This window comes from Molothrus ater, chromosome 7 (assembly GCF_012460135.2).
Source record: "Molothrus ater isolate BHLD 08-10-18 breed brown headed cowbird chromosome 7, BPBGC_Mater_1.1, whole genome shotgun sequence".
NCBI lineage: Eukaryota > Metazoa > Chordata > Aves > Passeriformes > Icteridae > Molothrus > Molothrus ater.
The window spans coordinates 2,365,871-2,389,711 of record NC_050484.2 but is presented as its reverse complement, the minus strand read 5'-3'; the positions used below and the strand labels follow the sequence as shown (position 1 = coordinate 2,389,711).

The window sequence follows — 23,841 nt, the reverse complement described above, 5'->3', positions numbered from 1 at the left end:
TGCAAATCTCTTCTTCCAAGAAAGACCAGACCCCAGCTCAGCTTTGACACACAGGGAGCCAGAGGAAGTGTCAGGATCACATTGGATTTCAGGAAACCAGGTGGAAGTTGCCCCCTCCTTTCCATAGAACTGCCCTCTGATATCCCTGAGGAGTGTCTCTACAGCAGAAGTGGGATTAGCTCCTTATGTCCAGATTTTCCCATATTCCCAACTCTTGGTTCTGTTCCCAGCCATGCCAGCAATAACCATCAGTGTAATTACCACAGTTTTTCTCAAAAATAAGAGTTACTCTTCCCCTTAGCCCTCTTAGGCTCTTGTTTTGGTTGTAACTGTCTGGATTGATGGAATTGGCAAGGATGCTAACAAGAAAATTGAATCACTTTTTTTTTTTCTTTTATGATGACCTGGTTAGCAGTTTGATGTATTGGAGTCACTTTTGGCTGATTTGAGTAATTGATCCCCTTTAGGGAATGAAAGGTATTAAATCACTGTGTTCCCTTTTGGGAGGATATTTTCCCAGTTAAGCAAGCCTTGCTGGTTTCTGCTCTGTAGGCTTGGAAATGAAGATTAAATAATAAATTGGTCATCTCTATGACAACAGAAACACAGCCTTCATGGTGGAGTCGTTGTTTCAGAAGGCTTGCCAGGTGGATCACAGATAAGAAACTTGCTTAATTTATATATTTTTGGCTCCAGCAGATAAAATATTATTCTTGGTGACTTTCCAAAATATGATCAGCCCAGTGCAGGCTATTCCACAACCAGGGCTCTGAGCCTGGGGGAGTCCAAGGGCTTTTTGCTGTGCAGCCAGATCATGTGGCTCACTTGGGTCTAGAGTGCTTAAATTTCCATTTGTATATTTGGGACAGCTGAAAAGGTGAGCTGAGGCAAGGGGGGATGTTCAGGGCAATTATTGTGGTGTTTGGAAGAAATAAAGTGAGAAAAGGCAACAGCAAGAGGAAATATGTTGGCAAAGATGTATCAGCTGGTCATCCATGGTTAGGGAGGGCAGGTGGGAGGGGACTGTGTATTTTGGTAGAGAAACCTAAGCATTTTCCTATATATTACATATTGTCCGGGACAGCACAGGTAAAAAAAATAATCTAATTCCACAGAGGTCAGTTTTGTGAGTTGTCACTCTGTCCAGCAGCAAAGCAATTTTTTTCCTGCCAAAGTGCCACAAAAGCCTTGTAAACCCACATGGTTTGGCTTTTCTACCTCGTACCTCATCTGTGCCTGGCTAGCACTGCTGTCATTTCTCATTTGTCCTTTTTTCCTCCCCTTAGGTCTCACGTCAGGTGCTTTGAAAGAAAACAGAATAAAAGGAAAACTCATAAAAGAGCAAAATGAGGAAACATCGACATTTGCCCCTTGTGGCAATGTTCTGCCTCCTGCTCTCAGGCTTTGGCTCGGTTGGTGCTCAGCAGCAAGCAGGTAAGAGCCCGGGCTGCTTCACCTGACTTTGGCCCTGTACTTGGCACTGTTTGGTGTTTGACATGCATGTCCGTGGGATGTTGTGGATGGATGTGTTCTGCTCCTCAGCTCCCATCTTGCTGAGGCTCCTTGGGACGCGGGCCTTGACCAACACTCACGGTGCCTCCCCAAGCATGACCACTGGCTGGTGCCATGGAGGATGTTCTGCAGGGCACCAGGGTGTGGGACCTGCTCTCAGGGTGGTCCTGAGAGGGTCTTCTCCTGGGCAGAGCTGTTCTGCCCTCCCTGCATGTGTAGGAGGAGCTTTTAGCAGTGAGAAGAGCACTGCCACTGACCTGCAGAAAGGCTGTTTAAAGGGGTGGTCCTGGCGCCTTCGGGACCGGACCTGCTGTCACCAAGTGTGACAGCAGGGAAAATGCAGAAAACTCATGCCAGCACCCAGGCTGCTTAAACTAAGCTGTCCTTCCTTCCTTGAGCACTACCATGGAGCCAGCAAAAACCATGCAAGAGACACGGGCAGCTAGAAGCTGAATGAGCCTGAACTAACAAGGTGAAGCTGCCAGTGTCTCTGTCTGGCTCAGGGCTGGTGTCCAAACTCATGGGTGAGAGTGTAGGAGGGCAGGAGCACCTTGGCTCCCGCTCTCTGGGCAGGGCAGGGCAGGTGGCATGCTGTCCCCCAGCACCTGTGGGGCTCTGGTGGCTGTGTGGTTGTTCTCCAGCACTTCTCATTTTGCTGTGGGCGATAAGGGGAAGCTGAGCTTCACTTTCACCATGCCAAGGAGGCTGTTGGTTGTTTTGGGTGAGGAGTAGGAGGAGTCATGCTTGTGCTGACCGATAGAAAATCCTAAATCCCCATCTGTTTTTTTAAAGCTGTCAAAACCATTGCCGTGGCTGATATAATATTTCTAGTGGATTCCTCCTGGAGCGTTGGGAAGGAACACTTCCAACTCGTTCGAGAGTTTCTGTATGATGTTGTAAAGGCTTTAGATGTGGGAGGAAATGATTTTCGCTTTGCCCTGGTCCAGTTCAGCGGAAACCCCCACACAGAGTTCCAGTTAAATACCTTCCCCTCCACCCAGGACGTCCTGTCCCATATTGCCAACATGACTTACGTGGGGGGAGGCGCCGAGCCTGGAAAAGGATTAGAGTACCTAATCGAGAAGCACCTCACTAAAGCTGCGGGAAGCAGAGCCAGTGAAGGCGTGCCCCAGGTTATTGTAGTGCTGACAGACGGACAGCCCCGGGATGATGTGGCTCTGCCCTCATCTCTCCTTAACTCGGCCCATGTAAACCTGTTTGCGGTCGGCGTTCAGGAGCCGGTGGAAGGGGAGTTGCGGGAAGTAGCGAGCGGACCCCTCGATACGCACCGCTTCAACCTGGAGAATTTTACCGCTCTCCACGGCATAGTTGGGGACTTAGTGGCGAGTGTCCGCTCCTCCATGACTCCAGAAAAGGCTGGAGCCAAAGGACTGGTTAAAGACATCACAGGTAATGGCTGACTGGTGGTATCTGCTGGCGCTGCGCTGTTTGGCATTGCCACTCTGGAGGGGCAAGACTGAGATGGACGTTCAGAGGTTTAAAAATAAAGGTTTGAAGCGTGTGGCCCCGTGTTTGCAGCTGCTGAGGTGCTGTTTGCAGACTGAGCCAGGGCTGCCAGGAGTCAGGACAGGAATCCTTGAATGGGAAGTGGCACTTTGTGGCCATCCTTTGGCACATATGGCATGGAAATTCAAGCATAGGGAGCTCTGCAGAGTTAGAAAATTGCCCTGTCCTGTTCACTCACAAGGTGGGGAAATGGGGGGTAAACACACCAGACCTGGTGGTGACCCTGACTAAAGAGAATCTTCTGGAGACTGAGAAGGTCACTGCTGGTTGTGGGGACAGCAGGATGGATGTTCCCTTAGAACCAGGTGGGGGGACAGGGAGATGTGCAGTGTGCCATTCCAGAAAGTCACATTATTGGGCAGTGTGCCATTCTAGAAAGTCACATTATTGGTGAAGACAGCAAAAGAAGCTAGGTGGGGAATTTCTCTGCTGAAGGCCCACCCCTGAGCTGTCCCTTAACCTCTCTCCTCATGCACCTGGAGAAGGTGTGTGATTGAAAATTCTTCTCTACAAGCCCATGGCTTCCACCTGCTGGAGCACTGGACACTTCCCATAACTGAAACCTCCCTGCAAACCACGTTGGCTTCAACAGACCTGCACTGACAGCAACACAGGGCCCAATTTCCCTGGAAAAAAACCCCAAACCAGTCTTCCTCTGTCCCTTCTCTGTTTATGAAATTCCAGCATGGCAAGAGCCTTCTGAGCAGCTTTGTTGATTTTCAAAACAGAAGTCCTGGGGATCAAACCTTTCTTTTTATTCCTGAGACTCCATCTGAAGGTCAAGAGCTTGTGGGGTGACGTAAGGCCACAGCAGTGTGATGAGGCAGTGTGACATTAATCCCCCTGTGTTGTCTTGCCTGATTAACCCTCACGCCAGTCCGACTGGGTGCTCTCCATCACTGCATGGCACCGAGCAACACCAAGAGGCCGTGCTCATGTGTGTTTTTTGTCGTGCAAAGCGCTTGACAGGGCAAATGTCCAGGTCACAGGAAAGCCACAGGGGAGTAGGTGCCCCACAAACACAACAAAAGGCTCTCCAGTGCTATGAAAATGACACCAATATTGGTGGAAAATGAATGTTACACCCAACCTGCTGGCAGCACTTCGGTGGCTGTTGGGTATCTTAGCTGTGAAGGACCCCGGTGAAATTCCCTGTTGAAATCAATTGGGAAATTGGTCTCTGGAAGCTGGCTGTCCTCCTCTGGGCCATGCCAGCAGGCAACCCCATTGAATGGAAACATCTGGAATCACAGACATTACCTTAAAAGCTTTAAAGCCAAATTCCTACTTTGTGTATTTCATGCATTTACAAGTTTGTTTCTGCTTAAAGGTATTTTTGCAAGCATTTCCTTCCCATCCTATAACACAAATTTAAGTTAATCCTACTGTTGTAGTGTTGTCCCTGTGTGACTTGCATGGGTGATATACAGAGTATTGTTAAACATGGGAAAAGATGTTACAGGTCCTAAACCTTGGACGAAAACAGTGTGCAAAACATGGTACAAATATCTGCATAAGAGTTTAAGAAGTCATTTATTCAGCTGATTACTACATGTGGCATTAAAATGTCTAAAATTGCCATTGATGCTATGTTAAAAATGAGCCCTAATGATGAATGAAAGTGTAAAAAAGCCCCAGTCCTGTAGTGGTTCTAGTAAAGAGAACCAAAACTGTTGGTCTGTGGCAGTCCCTGGAGCTGACTCACGTAAGTACAACAGTCAGCCCCGAGTTTGCCCTGAAGTATTTGTTAAATCTGACCTGTCTGTCTCATCTGACCCTCCTTGCTTAGTTGTGTAACCAGCATGCTTTTTATTTGTTCTCCACACCAGCTTGTTCCATAAATGTGCACTGAAGTACAAGGTTTTTTTGCAGTGATGACAAATTATCCAACGCATCTGTTTCATATCTATTTTCTCTTCCGTGGGAGCAACCCATTAGTGCCTGGAATCTCGTTCCTCCAAAAAAGATATCCAGGATTATCTAAAGCATCCCTGGGTAAAACCACTGTGAGGTTTCCCTTTCATTTTTACAGTGAAGTGGAACGTGTACATCCCAACTGAAAATGGCTCAGTAAAACCAAGCCTAAGCACCCCTAAATTTTGCCTCCATGGAAAAATAAATCCTGGAGCTCCTTGAAATTCTGAACCCTGGTGATTTCCTCTGGCCATTGAGTGCATCCAGAAGAGTGATGGTGACTTGGAGACCTTCTCCTTTGTCACTGGAATTGCAGCATTATCTGAATCTCCTGGTTTATGAAAACACGTACTGGAAAAACAACTAAATTGGCAATAAATAAATAATTTACTGGCAGTGCTGGTTAATAGCAAAGATCTCGGGTTTATTCCTGGCCTTGCTAAACCACACGCCACCTTTGCTGCTGGTTTCACCTTTGGCTTTCCAAAGTTGAGAGCTGACAGAGAGATTTCCAAATGTTGCTTGTCAGCCATTTGTAAATAGTCTGAAATTTGAGTTCTTAATGTGAGTGGAGAGTAACAGCATGGAAACATCCAAGCATGCTTTGGGGTTTTCCCCCCCTCTTTTTTGCATGCATACAGCTCTTGGTGATGTCAATGGTAAAATTAGTCAAAAGGAGTAAGAGCAGAGACCATTTTGGGTCTGCTTTGGTAAGTCTCAAAAATACTGCCCCTCAACACCAGGGTCATGCCATGTGCAAGCTTTGTTTGGTGTGTGTATATTGTCAGCAAATGCTTGTGATCATCTGGGTATGGTCGCAACAACTAGAGTTGGATAATTGTGTCATGACTGATTTCATCACCCTTTTTAACCTGATTCTGCATTCCTTGATTGAATACCCAGAATCCATATGAATAATACAAACCAGAACCTTCTGGCAATAATCAACCCATTTTTGTGCAAAATGCTTAAAGTGACACAATTTTTGCGTGGCCTGGGTTGAGAACTGTGTGGGTCAGCCTGCTAGAGACATAACTTCAGGTGGATGTTGGCAACTGGTGAAAGAGTTACAGTCAAGAAAAAGTAATGAAAACCGTTTCAATTGTTCCTAACAAATGTGTTTTAAATAATATTTATTCATGGTGGGAGAAGCCCATAGATTCAGCTTCTGTGTTTAACCAGCAAAAGAGCAGAATCATGACAGAGAAGCTGAAGCTTTCCCTGCATCCAGTAAATGTTGGCATTTTTCCTCCCAAAAAATAGAAGGCAGAAATTATGAAAACCTCCTCACCCTCTAACTTCACCATGAATTGCCACCAAAGTCCACCTTTTTCTTTTGGCTCTGTCTAAACATTTGGACAGTACAGGCCACTGACGGAACATACCTAGATTTCCAAAAACTGTATCTTGCCGAGGTTTCTCCTTGCATGCCAGTAATGCTGACCCCATGTTACTACAGCCACTGGCTTGTGTTGTGTCCACTCAAGCCCTCCCTTGATGGGCTGTGGATGCTGCTGGGAAGGGCCTGAGAGCTCATATTCAATCAGAATGCAGAACTAAGAGGCAAAAGTCACCTCCTCAGTGATCACGTTGTTTTGTTTTCTCATTTTCGTGTTTCTCACTGGTTTTCCAAGAAACATGTCAGAACACTGTTACAACTGCATGTAATCACCCATTTTAATGCTTTCACCTTTTGCATTTCTTTTTTTTAAAGCTCAAGAGTCCGCTGACCTAATTTTCCTTATTGACGGATCAAACAACATCGGAGGTGTCAATTTTCCAGCCATACGCGATTTCCTTGTAAATTTGATTGAAACCCTCAGAGTTGGAGCTCAGCAGATACACATTGGGGTGGTGCAGTATAGTGATCAACCCAGAACCGAGTTCTCTTTGAACAGCTACTCCACAAAAGCGGAGGTCCTGGATGCCGTGAAGGCACTCGGATTCCGCGGGGGCGAGGAGGCGAACACCGGTGCGGCACTGGAGTTCGTGGTGGAGAACCTCTTCACCCAGGCGGGAGGCAGCAGGATAGAGGAAGCGGTGCCTCAGATTTTAGTGCTGATAAGTGGTGGAGAGTCTAGTGATGATATCCGAGAGGGCTTGTTAGCGGTGAAGCAAGCTGGTATATTTTCATTTAGCATTGGGGTCCTGAATGCTGACAGTGCAGAGCTGCAGCAGATTGCTACTGATGGAAGCTTCGCCTATACTGCCCTGGATATCCGTAACCTTGATGCTCTTCAAGAATTATTACTGCCCAACATTGTTGGAGTGGCCCAAAGACTCATTTTGTTAGCGGCCCCAACCATTGTGACTGAAGGTATGTATGCCTTTCTGGACCCTTGCATTTCAGTGAATCGATGAATGATTGAGCTTTTGCACGCTTTACGAGCATATTTAAAGCTTTAAATATTCTTAATTTTTTTTTCCAATTAATTTCTCTGGTCTGGTTATGGAGAAGCAGTGTTTCTGTGGAGAAACTCATTGGCCCAGTGAGTTATCTCTCAAAAACCATGAGGTCTTGTTGCAATAACTGGCATGACATGTGGGGTGTTTTAAAAGACAGGAGCAGAGTATAAGAAAAAAAGGGTATAATAAAAATACCTCGTATAATCCTTATCGAGATATCTAAGCACCCTGGGAGTAAACACTGCAGCACTGCCAGTTGTAAAAATATTTATGCCCTGTAAGTTTACATTATATGTCAGTTGGAAGTGTCATGACCATAAAATGTGGCTGAGGAAGGTACCAGGAATGCTAAATGGATCCCTATGTACCAGAGTTGAAATTATCTGCTTGCTAAAACAGTAAAATTTCTCAACTCACTGAGGCTCTGGGCTGCCCTTGGTAAAAGGATGGCATTCCTGTGTTGTGGAACTTAAAAACTGAACAGCCCTTAGTTCTTCTGAGTGAAATCCCTACTTTTGATCCATCAGCTGGTTTCCATGAGGCCATGGGAATTAAAAATGCAGGTATTAATATTCCACTTAGGTTATTTTGTCACCCATAAGTCCTATTGACATTACTTCTGGACTAACATCAGCTCAGGTGCAGTAGAATAATGAATACCTGGATTTATGGGGCAAATAGGTGATTTATGAAAGACACAATATGACATATTGCAGAGGCCCCTGGAAGGGGTCAGCCTGGAGCTGCTGCACTTAATTAACAGGATGCTTAATGCAAACAGCACTTGTGGGATCCCCTTGTCAGTCTGGAGTTCTGTACACTCTGTTCCTCATGGTGTATGTTGACATATAAAACTGCATTCCAGATGTCTTTGCTGATCCATGCCTAAACATGATTGCTATCCTGTGGCTCAAATCAAAGGGAGGAAATTGCCTTAAAGATCACTTTATGACCTTGCCTTGATTATTCCAGTAAAGAACATGAAGAACTTCTTCTTGTAGCACCCTACAAGAGCCATATTTAGCCAAATCATATGAAGTCAGCATGTGTAGCTAAAATGTGTATACTGGGATTTGTGCAACTCAGTGGAAAATCTCTCTCCTCTTGTCTGATTTTTAACAGTTTGAATGCCAAGATTAAAAAATTTTGGTACTTTTTTTTTCATCTCCACTTGCATATTTCTCACTTTAAGGGCCAGCTCATTTGTGGAAGGTGCTATGTCAGCTTGTACAGTTACATACAGATGGATGTGCTAAATGGGGAAGTAGATTATTTTCAAAGGATCTTTAGGGAATTTCCTTCCCCTGACACCCATGGAAATAAATTTTGACTGGTTTGCTTGATTGACATCAACAACTTGGAAGGCTGCAGTGTAAAGCAGTTTGGGAGACGCTGCAGCCCAAAAGGGATGCCAAACCCTCTGAGGTGCCAAGTGCTCCTATGAAATGCTGAAGTCATCTTGCTTCACTTTAGCTTGCCAGCTGTTCATCCTGGGCTGAAGGGGTGTTCCAAAGTGGCTTTTTGCTCCTTCACCCACTGGGGGAGCCTGGATGATGGAGTTAGATGAGGAGCTTTACCAGACAGCTGACATGGCAATGAGGATGGAACTATGCCGGGCTGGGTTCAGTGCTGACACCCTCCAACATTCCCAGCTTTGAGAGTCAAAGATACAATGCTTTGATCCCAAATCCTTTGAAATTCTTGGGAGGCTTGCTATCAGATTTACAGGGCTTTGGATTAAACCCTATGAGATGTGCACAGCCCTGCTCAAAGGCTTTTGCATTAATTGTGTCCATGCAAACCATAACCATGGGTTGTTTCTTCCTGTGTGTTTTGGGTTTGATTCTTGCATTCCTCTGAGGGAAAAGTACTGCAGGATTTGAGAGCTGCAACAGGAATGAGAAGCCGAGGGAACTCTTCTTTTCCAGCCTCCCTCATCTTTCTAAAGCCCCTTTGATATTTCCCCCAAAAGTCAAAAGTTTCCAGGCTCTCCACTTTTGGGTTTCTAGCTGCTGAGAAGCTAAGGATGTGCTTTGGACATTTCTCCTGGGTCACACAAAGCAGAGATGTCAGCCCTTGCTATCCATTTGGAAAGTTTTCTGTTTTCAGCCCTCTTCTCCATGGAGTAACTGAGGAGGAGGGATGAATGGTGGAAATCATGGCTCTGGGAAAGGGACAATTTACACAAACCCTTGTTGCTTTGTGCATAGCTCTGTTCTGACAGCCTGGGCAGCCAGTTGCAGACCACTATCAGCTCACTTGAGGTTGTGGCTTGAGGAGGGCACCACCACATTTGCTTTGTGCATGTCCTCATCATTTTATGCTTGACAGCACCATGGCAGGCAATTTTAAACTTCCATTTTTTACGATTGGTCCTTAATTATACTGTTTCTAGCATGACTCCATGAGAGGCATTTGCAGAGGTTCTGCAAGGCAGGCAGGTCTTTCAGCATCTGGGGGCAGAGGGGCAGCTGAGTCACAAATGTCACCCCCAGCTCCAAGTCACCCCTTGGGGCAGCCCAGTCTCATGGCACTCACCCCTAGTGAGAAACCTGACAGCACCCAGCCTTTGGGAGCACGGCTATCCATGGCCAGCTGGTGGCTGGCCAAGGAGGACTGCAGCCAAAGTTTTGTTCTTTGTCGAAATCCAAAGTAAACAGACTTCATGCAGAGGAGCCCTGATGGGCTGGGGGCTGCTTTTCTCCATCCAGGCAGGGCAAGGCAGTGGTTGCTACTGCTTGCCCTGGGGGTGTGAGATCCCCGTGGGAGCAGGCAGTAAGCCTGGAAGGTGATGGACCTGCCTCCTTGAATCCTGAACCCATCTCAGGAGCCCTTAGGTGGGTGAGTGATCTAAGGACACCCCAAGTCCAACATAACACAATGATTCATAGCACTCCAGCATAACTTGGAAGCAGCTCAAAATTTCCTTTCTCACATCAATGGCATGAAATCAGGGAGGTGATGATGTGAGAGGATTTGTCTAAAAGATGGTATTAAGGTTAGGCATCATGATAATCATGTATAATGCTGTTATCACAATCATATTGGTCTTGTTAATATCTACTTTTTAAAAAAATATATTTACTGTATTAAATATCATGATGCTTTGGTTCCAATGCCACACAACAGGGCTTTTTCCTCCCTGACCATCTTTCTTCAAACTTAGCCAGGGCACTGGAAAGCTAATTGTGCCCTTTCTGTGTCCCTGTGCCATCATCAATAATAAAGTTTCGGAAGTTGCAAGCCAGGGAACCTGTTTGTTAAAGACATGGCCACCAGAATCAGCTCATCCATGACTGGGCCAGCTGTGCCAAGAAAAATCGTAACTTGTTTTTGTTAGATAAGGAATAAGACTTAGGATGCAAAGACCCAAAATCCAGGTATGTTGAGTAGGCGGAGACTACTTGTGTCATTGTTCTCAGGAACCTAATACTTCTCACACCGAACCACCACCATTCAGGTGGTTACTCTGCAGATGGAAGGAGCATCACCTGCTTATTTTATCTCATGTGCCCTCTGAGTGCCAAAATTTCTCCTTCCTACCTTTCATTCTTGCTTTGAGATGTACATATATTTTAATATTCAAGTGTGTAAAAATCACAGTTGTTGCAACTCTCCAACTCTTTGGTGTTTTAGAAAGGGGAAACAGTCAGATTTACTATAAGTCCTCTGCTGGAGTCTAAAAAAACAATTTAGACCTTTTTAAAGGCGTTGAGAGTAACAGTACTCCAAGTAAACAAGAGGTCCCTGAACATTGCTGAGCTGTTGGCACAGAACTGATGCAGAGTGTTTTGAAGGCTAACATGATGTTCATGTGTTACTTGCAGTTATTGAAGTGAACAAGAAGGATATAGTCTTCCTGATAGATGGCTCAACTGCTTTGGGGGCCGCCCCCTTTAACGCAATTCGTGATTTCGTTGCCAAAATTGTCCAAAGGCTGGAGGTTGGACCCGACCTGATCCAAGTGGCCGTGGCACAGTATGCAGACACTGTGAAGCCAGAGTTTTATTTCAACACCCACCAGACCAGGAAGGATGTGATGGCCAATGTGAGGAAGATGAAGCTCATGGGTGGCACAACACTCAATACTGGCTCGGCACTGGACTTTGTGAGAACCAACTTCTTCACCAGTGCCGCCGGCTGCAGGGTGGAGGAAGGGGTGCTCCCCATGCTGGTGCTCATCACTGGGGGTAAGTCCAGGGATGCTGTTGACCAAGCTGCTGCAGAGCTGAAGAGGAACAGGATAGTGACCCTTGCCGTTGGGTCGAGGAACGCTGACCTGGCAGAGCTTCAAGAAATTGCTCATGAACAAGATTTTGTGTTCAACCCGAACGACTTCCGCCTCCAGTTCATGCAAGCCATTCTTCCTGAAGTGCTGTCACCTATCCGGACACTCTCTGGAGGACTGATCGTCCAGAGCCACCCTCAGGTAATTAAAGGCCTTTTTCTAATTAAGGAGGTGTGGTTTATAAGTTTGCCAATTCTTATTCTGTGCCATGTACAGATAACGGGGAAAACCATACCAAATGCATGTTCCAGCATGGTTAAATGTGAGTGCATGAACAGGTCAGTGAATTTGGTAGTGTGGTTGTTGTTACAGATTTATGGTTCCTTCCTGGAGATTTTTGTCCTGTTCTCATTTTGTCACCAACATTTAAAGGTCTGCATGATGTGAAAGATGTGCTTTACTAGTTAGGTACCCAAATTGTTCAGTGGAGGGTTTTGCTCTTCTTAGGGTTTGTGTAGCCTATGAATGGGACACCTGTGAGCGTTAAAGTCTCTTCCTCAGTTTGGGAATTATCCATAGTGGGAGTTTGCTCAGGAAAGTAGGGGTTTCTTTGGAGTGTAAAGAACATAAGCAAGTTTGCTTGTGGAGATGTTCAGAGCTGACATTGTTGGGCTTTAGGAACATATTTAGTTTTCTTATTATTTAGTCAGCTTGAGCCCTACGAGGCATGCAGGGATATTTCAGTATTGATTTTCATTTAATCTGTTTGAAAGATGATCCAAAGCTCCACAAAGCCAGTGGACTCTTTTTAGTTGTCCTTGCCATTGATATCAGTAGACTTTGGAAGACACCAACTGATAGGGTCGTGGCTTTTGAGGAAGTTCCCCCCGCATTTTAAGAGATATTCTAGGTGCATAGAGATTTTATACCAAATTTCTCAGGATTTCTTCACAATAGGGGTGCTTGAGGTGAAATCTATGTTGCACTAGATCATATTTGAACCTTGTATTTCTGTCTCATGGCATATGAGCATTAGAAAACCAGGATTTCTTCCAGCTCCCAGTAAGATCAATAGTGAGGTTCCCACTGGCTTAAGTAGCTGTTGAATTGTGTCCATCTTTTTTCTAGTTTCTCACGTAATTTAAAATTATAAACCACAGTGGAAAAGAAACAGAATGTTTGGAAAGAATCCTGAAAGAATTAAAGCATGTGTCTGATTTACATGAAAAGAAGACATTTTGAAATCAGTTTGCCAATACTTGTCCTTAATGAAGATGAATATCACAGGACCTATAATTTATTAAGCTTTGTTTCAGAGTGTGTTTCCAGCTAATACAGTTTTGCATGGCTATACACCGAAGCTGATGTGCTTATTTTTCAATGTAAATTAAAAATGTTCCTGTGTTTTCTTGTTCTTCAAAGGTCATTCATGCAGCTTCTCTATTTTTTCAGTCCTTTTTTTGTGCTCACAGCTATTTACACACACAATAAGCAAGGGATCATATCCTGCCCCTACAAATTATTATTGGTAGCAACAAAACTGATTTTGACACTGGGCAGTTGCATTTTAACTGGCTATTGTCTCACCCTAGGGCCTTGAATGGTACTTTTCTGGGAAAAGTTTAAAATATGGAAAGCCAAGACAATCTGTAAAATCTGAGAGTGATCCCCGTATTCCGAAGAGCCCTTTATTTCCTTTTTGTTCTGAATAGCTCAGTATTTATATATTTTATATACAGGACAGCAAGCTTACAGGGACAAGGCAAGCTAGAGAATGGATGAATCTAGCCAGAAATGCTTTAAACACAAATATAATGGGCAGAATTAGCAAGGGGCATAAATAAATCCTTGAATAATTCATTTGGAGGAAGGCATCTGAGGGGATGTCTTGGATACATCAGTTCTCCAAGATTTTGTTTAAAAGCTTGGCATTTTGGTCTGTGATCTGGACATGTTTAGAGCAAAAAAAGAACACAGGGTGATGACTCTGTGGTGTCTTTGGGGTGTAGACCTACGTCCTGGAGCTCAGATGCCTGGAGATAGCCCAGGAAGGATTTAACCTTAAAAAAAGGAACTTAGAGCTGCCAAAAGTGGGATATTTCTCCCCCTTCAACATCCCACAAAACGGATGTCTGTAACAACAGACAGTAAAGTGCAGCACTCAAGAAGGCAGGTATCCTCAGGTAGCTGTTGAGCCTGACATTTAAAAGAGTTGCTGATCCTTCCCTGCCCAATTGTCCTTGTTACTTCTGTGCTGATCACATCCTTGCTCCTCTCTCTCTCTCTCTCCACCCTAACATGGTTCACATGCGTGTACGGCGTGCGCTGCATGTACACATGATAAAATTTTTTTCCATTTTTCGTTTTGTGCCATGTCTCATGTTGTTTTCTGTGCTCTACTGCAGTTGAAGTAACCAAAAGGGATATCATCTTTCTTTTGGATGGATCACTCAACGTCGGAAATGCCAACTTCCCCTTTGTGCGGGACTTTGTGGCCACCCTAGTTAACTACCTTGATGTCGGCAGCGACAAAACACGAGTGGGCTTAGTGCAATTTAGCGACACCCCCCAAACCGAGTTCTCCCTGTACTCCTACCAGACCAAACCTGACATAATCCAGCGCCTGGGGCAGCTGAGGCCCAGGGGGGGCTCGGTGCTCAACACCGGCTCCGCGCTGAACTTTGTGCTCTCGAGTCACTTCACGGAGGCCGGTGGGAGCAGGATAAATGAGCAAGTGCCCCAGGTGCTGGTCCTGGTGACGGCAGGGAGCTCTGCTGATCCCTTCCTCCAAGTTTCCAATGAATTAGCTCGGGCCGGAGTGCTGACCTTTGCTGTCGGCGTTAGGAATGCGGATAAGGCAGAACTTGAGCAGATTGCCTTTAATCCAAGAATGGTGTATTTTGTGGATGATTTCAGTGCTCTGGCAGCTTTACACCAGGAGTTAAATAAGCCCATAACAACATATGTTAGTGGAGGTGTGGAAGAGGTTCCACTCGCCCCAACAGGTAATGGCTACCTTCCTGCATGCTGACTGCATGAAGTTGATCTTGTTTAAGTGAATTTCTTGTTTCCACAGTACACGTATCCAAGCCCTGAGTCATCAAAGTGGTTATGGCTGTGCTTAACTTGATGATCTTTAAGGTCCCTTCCAAACCAAACCATTCTATGATTCTATGAATACATGGCTTGACACTGGCAGCTCTTAATTTTGTTCAAGTCATTGCTACGACACCTCAAAAGCACAGTTTTAAGTCTTTTGGTAGGTCAGGACCAAAGGAGGACCTGAGTGAGTCTGTTCCTACCAGTCACTGGCTCTGGTGTTCCCTTGCTGTTCCCATAAGAGGGCCACAACCTGTAAATGCATCGTGTGCAGTAAATCAGGCAATGGGAGCATGAGACTTTGACCACAAGAAGGGTCATGGAAAGGTTAAAATCATGCCAAAGAGCACATAGGAGCAGAGGTCTAGCCGGGAACAGGTGGACAAATCCATCCCCAGAACCACTTGATCAAAGTGATGTCGTCAGGCTGTCACAGAGGCTGGATTTGACTCCAGAAATTCAAAGCTATCCTCCAATATTAAACCCAAAGTCTTTTGGCAAGTTTAACCCTTTTAAAACAGGTATTTTCTCATGAATTCCATTATTGAGGCTATGTTCCCAGGAAGACATAGAAACAACTGGGATGGATTAGTATGGAAAGGAGACCATTAAGATTAATACAAAGGTACAAGAGGCTTGGGTTTGCCTTGGGTATTCAATGAGATCAAAAGGGCATCAAATTGAAACAGGTGAAAGGCTTTTATGGATTTAGATGCTTCTTGTGATGCAAGTGGGAGAAGATCCAGAAAATGCTTTGTGTCTATGTGCATGAACTGTCTATTTGTTGTCTACCGAGCCTTTAAATAGGAAAAAAAACCCCAACCAACCCTCCACTGCTGCTTTACTTCATGTCTGTATTGTCAACATATTGCTAGACTTAAAACATCACTGAATCAGCCAATTCATGATGTGATCTGATGTGATACCGTCTGGTGCCTGAATTTATTGAGTCTTAGGATAGACATGTCCTTGCTTTGCCTTCTTCCTCAGATGTTGTATAGTTCTGCAGACTTTGAATACTTTGGTAAATGAGAATACTGAAAGATTGAAACCGAGCTAACTTGCAGACAGTTTTCTAGGATGGCATACGAGAAGAAAAACGCTTTCATTTCTTTTTTCCCCCCCTCTTTTCATTTGTGAATTTATTCTAGAAAGCAAGAAGGATGTTTTATTCCTGATTGATGGCTCAGCCAACCTCTTGGGCATCTTTCCTGCCGTCCGGGATTTTGTACACAAAGTAATTTCTGACCTGAACGTGGGTCCCTGACGCCACACGAGTCGCCGTAGCTCAGTTCAGCGACACCATCCAAATTGAATTTGACTTTGATGAGTACTCATCCAAGCAAGATATGCTTGGCAAAGTGAAAAGGCTGAAGATTAAAACTGGGAAGCAGCTGAACATTGGAGCTGCACTTGATGAGGCTATAAGGCGGCTGTTTGTGAAGGAAGCTGGAAGCAGGATCGAAGAAGGAGTTCCTCAGTTTTTGGTCCTCCTCGTTGCTGGGAGATCGACTGACGATGTGGAGAGCCCATCAGATGTTCTGAAGCATGCTGGAGTGGTAACCTTCGGTATCAGAGCCAAAAATGCTGACCCTGTAGAGCTGGAAAGGATTGTTTACGCCCCACAATTCCTTCTGAACGTTGAATCCCTCCAGCGGATTTCAGAGCTTCAGCCAAACATAGTCAACCTGCTGAGAACAGTCCAGCTTCAGCCAACAGGTACAGGGAGCCTCGGGGTTTCCAAGAGGCTGAAAGACATGACTTACATGCCCTGCTCAATTGGTAACTGGAGCATCTGGGTCTGGTGGTGTTTAAAATGATTGTGTAGAAACTGCTATTGTACTTGGAGTTTCCTCTGCTCACACTCTGATCAAGCAAAGAGTTAAGTGCCAAAGCAAATTTTAATGATAAGTGGAGAAAATGCATTTGTTCAGCTGCAAGAGCTGCATCTGGTGCTGTTTCCAGTGTGTAAAACATGGGACAAACCTGAAATAACAGGATATTGTTGCCCCAGAGATGTTGCATTAATTGATGTGCAATGCTGGGCAAGGGCTAAAAGAAGCTTGTCTCAATTTCTCTTTCCATCCTCCCTTTTCTGGAGGAGTGGATTCCAGCACACTGGATTCACTCTTGCTCTGCTGTCTCTTCCAGGATATGATGGCATTTTCTACATTTTCTACATACACACCAATAAATCAGATGCTCTTGACTCAGTTACCATTCAAGTTCACTAGATGAGATGGATTAATTGAAGAGTAATTTTTAAAAGGTCTTCAAAAGAATTACATGGCCACAACAACAAATTCACACTGCAGTACTGGAAATCAGCCCTAATTGGAGCATTATCTCTTTTTCCAACAGGAGATGGGAACAAGGAAAAGTATGATAACATCCATCTCTTCTCTCCCTAAAGGGGCAGATGGACTTAGAATCATAGAAACATGAAAAAGAAACAGGGCTGGAAGGAATCTCAGGGTGCCATCTGCTACATTCCCTTGTCCCCAGCAGGATCTTTTTGTCCAGAACTAGATGACATTGATCTAATCTATTCTGGAAACCCTTTGGGATTCCATAGCCAATCTGCTCAGTTGCTTTTATCAGACAACACTTTGCCTTCACATTGCACTTTTGTCTCCCTAGTCACAGTTCAAGTCTTCTACATCTCCTTCAACCTGAGGAGGACATAAATGTCAGCTTGCTCCCAAATTTTCACCTTTTCATCTACTTTAGATAGATGAAAATATTTAGATTTTTCTGCAGCCTTTTATCTAATTTAGGCTTGACATGTAGGTCTTAGTCCTCATGTCACCAGCTGCATACCCAGCTCGTTCAATCATTCCTTGTAGGTCTTGTAGGTTTTCTTCTACATTTTCATCCTTGCCTTCCCAGCACCAGCCTGCTCCAAATGTCCAGAGCGTGACAACAACATCCCCTGGTCATCTCTTACCCCATCCTTTCCATGAGGATTCATGACCCTTCCCATATTTGTGCAGCTTCTGTCTCAACCAAGACTTGTGCAATCAGTGCTCTTGAATTCCATCCTCCCTTTTAAAACCATTTCTGTCTTGTCCAGACCATTTGGAATTCCTTTGGCCACCAAGGACTATTAATAATTGTGCTATTTGCCCAGGGACAGCAGCATCCACCCAGTTTTCCTAGTATTCTTGGCTAAAAGACATCCATTCCATAGGAGCAACCATATTTTTTTCCTTCTTTATATTTTTTATCTTCTTATTTTATCTTATCTTTGTCTTCTTTTTCTTCTTTATGTTTTATTCTTCTTTATCTGCTACACGGGATTTTTAATAGGACTTTCCCATTGTTCCTGAACTTTAGAGGAAGTATATGAAACTGGGAAACACCAGGCAATGTCTGCTCCCTCTTCCCACCGATATTAATATTCCTCTCCTATGCAGGTTTCCAACAATCTTCTCAAGAAATAAACTTAATCTGAAATCTGCATTAAGAATTCAACTGCCCTTGTTAACTCTTTACATGGCTAAGCATTCATAAGAAGATAATTAATATTTTCTTCAGAGGGGCAGATCATGCTCCTGCTTGTCCCACTCGACCTTGCTCTAAACAAGCCAAGAGTACTCTTTGGGATGTCATCCAGCAGTTGCTGTGTTTGAGAGGCAGTGATGTTTACTGCTTGGCCCGGCCAAAGCTTTGCAATTCTGTTGGTCAATAGCATAACAGGTCAAAGTTCTCTGATCTTTGACACTTCATGGTCTTGATTTTGAGATTTTTTTTGTTTGTTTCTTTGTGGGTTTTGTTTGATTTTTTTTTTTTTTGGACAAGAAAAGTTTGGTCACAATTAGCATGTTTTTTCCTGCCTGAAGATAGTAAAGAAAAAAAAACAGAGATCAGTATCTAGCATTTTAAAAGAGCATTTCAACATTTTCAGCTGGATGTCCTCTTCAGCAATTTCTTAATTTCTTTTCAGAAGTATTTATTTCTAAGTTCAGAGAAGCTTTTCTCTCCCTCTCTTCACCATCTCCCTGTGAGCACTCCCCGTGTGCCATTTCATCCAGAAACCCATTGTTTCTTGGGAACAAAAGATCCCAGGCTCCTGTTGCATGCTGCAAAGCCAAATGCCGGCTTTCCCATGCTCAGGTAGGAGATGGCACCCAGAAATCCCCTGGCACCCTATTTCCCATGGGTCTATGATTCTATGACTCGGTGGGTAAGGCATGGAATGCACTGCACTCCAGTTTCCACCAGCTTCCACCCATCTGCCCCCTCACCAGGGATTGCATCCAGTGGCAAAGGAACCGAACCACCTTTCCTGACACCTTGCTTTCCCCTCCCCGAGCTTTGTTTTCCTTCGGTTCAATGTCCAAGGAGAATATTAATCTCTACAAAAGAGAATCTCACTTCTCCCCCCACTTCCCTTACTTGTCTCAAACAGTAGTTGAGAGAGGTGAGAAGAAGGATGTGGTGTTTCTGATCGATGGCTCGGATGGTGTCAGAAGAGGTTTCCCTCTCCTGAAGACGTTTGTCCAAAGAGTTGTGGAGAGCCTGGACATTGGCCGCGACAAGGTGCGCGTGGCTGTGGCGCAGTACAGCAACACCATCCAGCCCGAGTTCCTGCTGGACACCCACGAGGACAAAGCAGATCTCATCAGTGCCATCCAGCAGCTGAAGCTCATGGGAGGGTCTCCTCTGAACACGGGGGCAGCCCTTGACTACCTCATCAAGAACGTGTTCACGGTGTCAAGCGGCAGCAGGATAGCGGAGGGCGTCCCGCAGTTCCTGATCCTGCTGACTGCTGACCGGTCCCAGGACGATGTCAGGAGGCCCTCAGTGGTCCTGAAGACGAGTGGCACAGTGCCCTTTGGCATTGGGATTGGAAATGCCGACCTCACAGAGCTGCAGACCATTTCCTTCCTCCCAGATTTTGCTATCTCTGTGCCTGACTTCAGCCAGCTGGACTCGGTGCAGCAGGTGGTCTCCAACAGAGTCATCCGGCTGACCAAGCAAGAGATAGAATCTCTGGCCCCTGACCTGGTTTTCACATCACCCAGCCCAGGTGAGAAGATGTTTGTGTCTGCACCGAGAGCCAGTGGAAAAATATGATGTTTAGTAACATCATGGCTGCAACACAAACTGAGAAAAACAAATATGGTCACGGCTAAGATTCCAAGTCTGTCGTGGTCTCCCTGTTGGTGCACTCAGGGTTGGTAGAAGCTGTGCAGTTAAACTGAGCCACCTTTAAGCCCAGCCCCTCGAGGTGGTCCATGCTGCATTCACATGGAAGACCCACAAAGTGAATGCTATCACCTTAATATTATTTTAAGTGGATGGATTTTAAGTCCATGCTGTTCCTTCTGGAATGTAAGTTGTGTCATTTAGATGCTATAGGGGCATCTTCACACCAATAAAAATCAATGTCAGCTTTCTGCTGAATGTAAGATGCTGATTTGTCCTACTTTTGCCTCCCTCATTCACTGGGGAAAGGGAAATTGGAGGCAGGCATCAAAAGGATCAGATCTTACATTTCTGGTCTCCCTTGGAATGAAATCCAGCCAGCATATGCCTGGGATGAAGAGTATCCAACCCAGATTGGTCCTTTAGAAATTCACTGTCCTACTCTGTTCATTCCCTTCTAAGCCAGACCACTTTCCGTCATCCCCATTTATCAGTGTGATATTCTGCGATAATTCAGGCTCTGAATTATCTGAATTACCACTGCAGAAAACACTTTATTAGGAATCAAAAAATCATCCTGGAAAGGCAGAAGCTGAGAGTATAATAGGATAGAATCTTTCCTAGAGAGCAAAGCCAAAGAAAGAGGTGGTTCTGAATGTAAACCAACCTGCCCTAAGTAAGGACTACCACCAGGTTACATTTTCTTGGGTGGAGATCTCACAAGGAATTACTGTTCCAGGTGTCCCATTGCTGCCTCTCACTTCCTTTGCTCTGGAATTTGCTGTTCTTACACCCCCTGGGATGTGCCTAGCAGCCTGGTCGTGTCTCTGGGTTGAACCCAGAGCTTCCTGCTGAGGCTCCCAGGAGTTATCCCAGGCAGGGACACAAAGACTACCATCCCTATGGCCAGACGCATGGGTCAGTGGTGTAGATGATGAGCTTATCTGCTCTCCATAAGCAATTCCTGGTGCTTCTTCCTGACCAAAGCCTTCTCTCCTTCAGCGGGTGTGAAGAGGGACGTCGTGTTCCTGGTTGACGGCTCCCGCTACGCCGCCCAGGAGTTCTACCTCGTCCGCGACCTCATCGGGAGGATCGTCAACAACCTGGATGTGGGCATCGACACCACCAGGATCTCGGTGGTGCAGTTCAGCGAGCACCCCCACGTGGAGTTCCTGCTCAACACCCACTCCACCAAGGACGAGGTGCAGAACGCCGTGAGGCAGCTGCGGTCCAAAGGTGGCCAGCTGGTGAACGTGGGGGAGGCCCTGGAGTTTGTGGCCAAGACCATCTTCACCCGGCCCTCCGGGAGCCGCATCGAGGAGGGCGTCCCGCAGTTCCTGGTCATCCTCTCCTCCCGCAAGTCCGACGATGACTTTGAGTACCCATCCCTCCAAGTCAAGCAAGTGGGGGTGGCACCTATGATGATAGCCAAGAACGTGGATACTGAAGAGATGATACAGATTTCCCTCAGTCCTGAATATGTATTCCAAGTCTCCAGCTTCCAGGAGCTGCCCAGCCTCGAGCAGAAGCTGCTGACTCCGATTGAAACCCTGACTGTGGACCAAATCAAGCGGCTGCTGGGAGATGTGCAGCCCCCCATAGGTAAGGCATTGGCTCTCTCTGGGCTGCCACTCAAACAAATGTTGCCCAAAATAACTTCTCTTTAAGTCAGATTTTCCTACATGTCATAGGATATGTACAATTTTAGAAGGAAAGCTTTAGACAGATGGCAATTCTACCCAAGTACTTAAATACATTATAACTTATGATTTTCAAGTCAAGTGCTTTAAACATGACACCTATTTGGGTAAATTTCAATTCAAATATGCAATGTATACAATTGCCTATTGCCATTTAGCAGCTCTCTAGGAAACAGGCATAAATTGGGGCAAAATAAAGCTGGAAACATTGACAAATCCAGAGAAGAGTACTAATAAATGAAACACATAAGGCTGTGAGTAATGCATGCTTCAAATTCTAGGCAGACACACATTCCCACTTGCACACAGGCCCTTTTGGAGAGGCCCCCCGAACCACTGTGCCTAAAGTTGGCCAAAATATGCCACATGGTTCTACCTCACATGACAGCAGATCGCACAGAAATCCTCCAGCAAAGCTTAAGCAAAGGCTTGGCACGCCAATAATTTCCTCTTTTCTCACCTCCCCACAGATGTTTCTGGAGATGAAAAGGACATAGTCTTCCTCATTGACAGCTCTGACAGCGTCCGGCCAGATGGGCTCGCTCACATTCGGGATTTCATCAGCAGAATTGTCCAGCAGCTGGAAGTGGGGCCGAACAAAGTGCGGATCGGGGTGGTGCAGTTCAGCAATGGCGTCTTCCCCGAGTTCTACTTGAAGACCCACAAGTCCAAAAATGCCGTCCTGGAAGCCATCCGCCGCTTGAGGCTTAGAGGTGGGTCCCCCCTGAACGCTGGCAAAGCCCTGGACTTCGTGGTGAAGAACTACTTCATCAAGTCTGCGGGAAGCAGGATAGAAGATGGAGTGCCCCAGCACCTGGTAGTCATCCTTGGAGACCGGTCCCAGGATGACGTGGACAGACCTGCCAGAGTGATCACTTCCACAAGCATCAAACCTCTGGGTGTCGGAGCCAGGAACGTGGACAGGGACCAGCTGCAGGTCATTACCAACGATCCTGGGCGCGTGCTTGTGGTGCAGGACTTCACAGGGCTCTCAACCTTAGAAAAGAGGGTGCAGAACATTCTAGATGAGCTCCCGATACCTACAACAGACTCACCTGGACCAGTCCTACCTGGTAAGGCTGCTATTCATCCTGGAGACTTTTCTGAACAGAGTACAGATGGTATTTGTATAAAGTAAAACTGATGCTGTAATAACACCTTTTGATTCTCAAACCTCTAGTTGCATCGATTAAAAGAACTCTTTGAAGTTGTTGAGTTAGGAAAGAATATAATTAAATCTGAAAGGAGATGAGGGTGACTATCAGAAGTAATGCTGTATGAAATCTTACACAAAAATTTCCTTTTATGGATGTAAAATCCTGCCAAGGGTCAATGAAATTAAAATGGTAGAATGGAGAGAGAAATTTCATTTGCAAAGTGCTACTTCACGAAGCCTCGAGCAGCTTAAATGTTATAGATGCTGCAAACAATAACTAACAACTGTTCTCTTTGTAATCTTTTCAGGAGGCAAAAAGCAGGCTGACATTGTGTTTTTGCTGGATGGCTCCATCAATCTGGGGAGAGATAACTTCCAAGAAGTCCTCCAGTTTGTCTACTCCGTGGTGGATGCCATTTACAGGGATGGCGACTCTATCCAGGTAGGGCTGGCCCAGTACAACTCGGATGTCACTGATGAGTTTTTCCTCAAGGATCACTCCACCAAAGCTCAGATTTTAGACGCTATCAACAAAGTCATCTACAAAGGTGGGCGAGTGGCAAACACCGGTGCGGCCATCAAGCACATCCAGGAGAGGCACTTTGTGAAGGAGGCTGGCAGCAGGATTGACCAGAGGGTGCCCCAGATTGCCTTCATCGTCATGGGTGGGAAGTCCACGGATGATGCGCCGAGGGCCTCCTTGGAAATCACACAGAAAGGCGTCAAGGTGTTCGCGGTCGGAGTGAGGAACATCGACCTGAAGGAAGTCAGCCTGGTGGCCAGTGAGAGCGCCACGAGTTTCAGAGCAGCCACAGCCCAGGAGCTGTCAGAGCTGAATGAGCAGGTCCTGGTCACGCTGGAAGCTGCCATGGAGGAGAGATTGTGCCCAGGAACAACAGATGTGACAAGAGGTAAGGACAATCCCTTCATGACATTCTCAGGGGTGGCTTTTAATGCCCAGTGTGTTTTGATGGACTTGTCTGTCCTGCTGCTGTGCTTTGCCTATGGCCTGAGGTTCAGGATGGGCTCATTTCTCCTCCAGGAATCTGATGGAGGCTGCAAACTTTTGGTAGAAGAGCTGCCTGTCCATGGTGTTCAGCCTGTGAATGACTGGAGTAACACCACCACAGAGGTGCCACTGTGGTGGA

General features: G+C 45.7%; 1 protein-coding gene across 1 annotated transcript in view; it reads left to right on the top strand.

The window, feature by feature from the left end:
• Positions 1 to 1,346: 1,346 nt before the first annotated feature.
• COL6A3 (collagen type VI alpha 3 chain) overlaps positions 1,347 to 23,841 on the top strand; it is a 49,192-nt gene continuing 26,697 nt past the window's right edge. The window contains 12 exon segments of the mRNA XM_036387246.1: positions 1,347 to 1,434; positions 2,305 to 2,922; positions 6,668 to 7,270; positions 11,187 to 11,777; positions 13,999 to 14,592; positions 15,838 to 15,944; positions 15,946 to 16,405; positions 19,098 to 19,696; positions 20,649 to 20,655; positions 20,825 to 21,439; positions 22,008 to 22,610; positions 23,005 to 23,604. Of these exon segments, the coding sequence (XP_036243139.1) occupies positions 1,347 to 1,434; positions 2,305 to 2,922; positions 6,668 to 7,270; positions 11,187 to 11,777; positions 13,999 to 14,592; positions 15,838 to 15,944; positions 15,946 to 16,405; positions 19,098 to 19,696; positions 20,649 to 20,655; positions 20,825 to 21,439; positions 22,008 to 22,610; positions 23,005 to 23,604 (5,485 nt within the window).